The 2,098-nt window shown below is 34.6% G+C and overlaps 1 protein-coding gene across 6 annotated transcripts in view; it reads left to right on the top strand.

Annotated features, from left to right (window-relative positions):
- Kiaa0825 (KIAA0825 ortholog) overlaps positions 1-2,098 on the top strand; it is a 384,762-nt gene that overhangs the window by 240,549 nt on the left and 142,115 nt on the right. Inside the window, exon 20 of one of the 6 annotated variants that reach the window (XM_005382256.2) lies at positions 864-1,170. The exons of the other annotated variants lie outside the window; for them this stretch is intronic. Within the exon in view, the coding sequence (XP_005382313.1) occupies positions 864-870 (7 nt within the window). The 3' untranslated portion in view covers positions 871-1,170. Of the gene's footprint in view, positions 1-863; positions 1,171-2,098 lie in introns of those variants that run through there. 6 annotated transcript variants of the gene reach the window in all.

Genomic DNA, 2,098 nt, shown 5'->3' on the forward strand with positions numbered 1-2,098 from the left:
AAAATAAAATTTTAACAATTAAATTATTTTGGAGCATTAATATCTTCAAGATCCTATATATGTATTCTGGTTAAATATTTTATAAGAGGAAATATGGATACTATATCATGATGCCATTTCATCACTTAAATTTTTAGTAAAATTGTTCATTTGTAAAATTTTATGTAGTCTCAGGGGGATATACACATAAAATATATATTCACATTTGTTTGCTTTTTAATAATTTTACCTTTATCAATTATTGATAAAAATTTTTAAAAGTTTTTATTTTTGGAATGTGGCCTCATTTTCCAGGTGAGAAACAGGTACAAAAGAGTCAGTTTTATCAAGACAAGCTGAAATGGTTAATGGCTCTAGCAAAGGAATTCATCAATGCTGACACCCTGTTCCTTATTCTAATACATTTCAAAAATAAATTATCTCCTTTTACTTAAGCTCCCAAAAGTCATTTAAACTTTTATAATTATTATTACCAACATATCTCTGCTCTCAGAATTAAACTTTTAGGTGTTAAAATAAAATTAATACCAGGGATTCCAAATTAAGGAGAGTAGAATTCGGCTTAACAATTTAATAGTTGTGAATTTGAGTAACGCTATATTTTAACCTGAAACAAGAAGGGTTTATATGTGTCTACATTATAACATAAGGTTGAATCCGTAGCCGTAGCCTGTGGTTAATCCTTAAGAGGTTTTATAGTTTGCTGTAGTTTGTATGGAATTCAACATACTAAGTAGAGACAAAATAGAAGTTCACTTAAAACTGAATGGGAACAAACTAAAATAAAGCCTTTTCCTCCATAATGATGGGCAGTATGCTAAAGAAGTCATGAGTTATGTCACTGAGTTTATTCCTCTGACCAGGAATTAATGGATGAACAGACTAAAAGAACAAGTACAAAGGATGGAGTTGGAAGCTGGGCCATAGAGGTTGAGAGCAGGGACTGCATCTCTGTATTGCGTATAACCCACACCTTTCAGAAGCTATTGCTCGCCCACATCGCTGATAAAAGAGGAAAACTTGGGACATGCTAAATATTCCTCTATGGTGAGATATTTTTACATCTTCACAGCTATTTTGCCACGTGATTCTCCAGCTGCTCAAGTACAAGGTGAACATATTCAAAGGAATCCCACCGCTGATATTTTTTGGAAGGAGGCAGATTGTTAGTTCGAAAGCTAAAATTCTCAAAGGATTCTGACTGTGGCATCTCTGTGGCTCCAGACTGCTCCTAAATTTCCTTGAATGAACAAGGAACAGAAATCTGCATGAATGAGGCATGAGAGAGGAGGGAAAAAATAAAAAGCAGTTGCCAAGCGATTCAAACAAATAATTGGGACTTCAAAAATAAAATACAGATATTCCCCCATGGTGGTTCATATTAGTTCTTTCTATTCCAAAATGCAGAGTGTGTAAGTCCTAAATAAGCATTTCCCTCAAATTCTAGGCATTCTGAATCTTGGCTATCTCTAGCTTATGGCAACATGCAGAGAGATCTGCAAGTCTACCAGTAATCTGTATTGTACATTTTTACAAATGATAGCCACACTGTGTAAGAAAGAAGATGCCACTGACATCAGAAAATGCATAAAGCTCCAGTGTAAGCAGCATACCCTACTCTTTTAACAACTGCAGGACAGCATTGCTCAAACCTGCCCCTCTACATAAACTGAGTGTCATCAATACTCATGAAGCGAAACTAATAATGATAGTGATGATGTCTTGGGGGCAATCATATTGAAACTTGTTTTATTGATCTTTGGTGAATAATCAAGTCAATAGAAATCATAACTAATAAACATTTCAGCACCTGAAAAGGGAACAATATAATTGATACTTTTTAGTTATATTAGTGTAATTTGGGGGGAAAAATTTTAAATTGTGTATGTTTGAGGATACATAAAACCAGCAAGCGATCAATATTAGACACTGAAGTGACCCAAGTTGTCTCACCTTTACCTGGCTTTGGTGGCACCGTTACTGTTCTATGTACCGTCTAACGACAGGACTGTGTCGTAGGACAGGCGCTGGGGACGCCAACTGCACTTTAATATATATATATAATATATATATATACTGCATCTCTGTATACTGCATA

Source organism: Chinchilla lanigera, unplaced genomic scaffold (assembly GCF_000276665.1).
Source record: "Chinchilla lanigera isolate Chin_1 unplaced genomic scaffold, ChiLan1.0 scaffold00017, whole genome shotgun sequence".
In the NCBI taxonomy this organism is placed as follows: domain Eukaryota; kingdom Metazoa; phylum Chordata; class Mammalia; order Rodentia; family Chinchillidae; genus Chinchilla; species Chinchilla lanigera.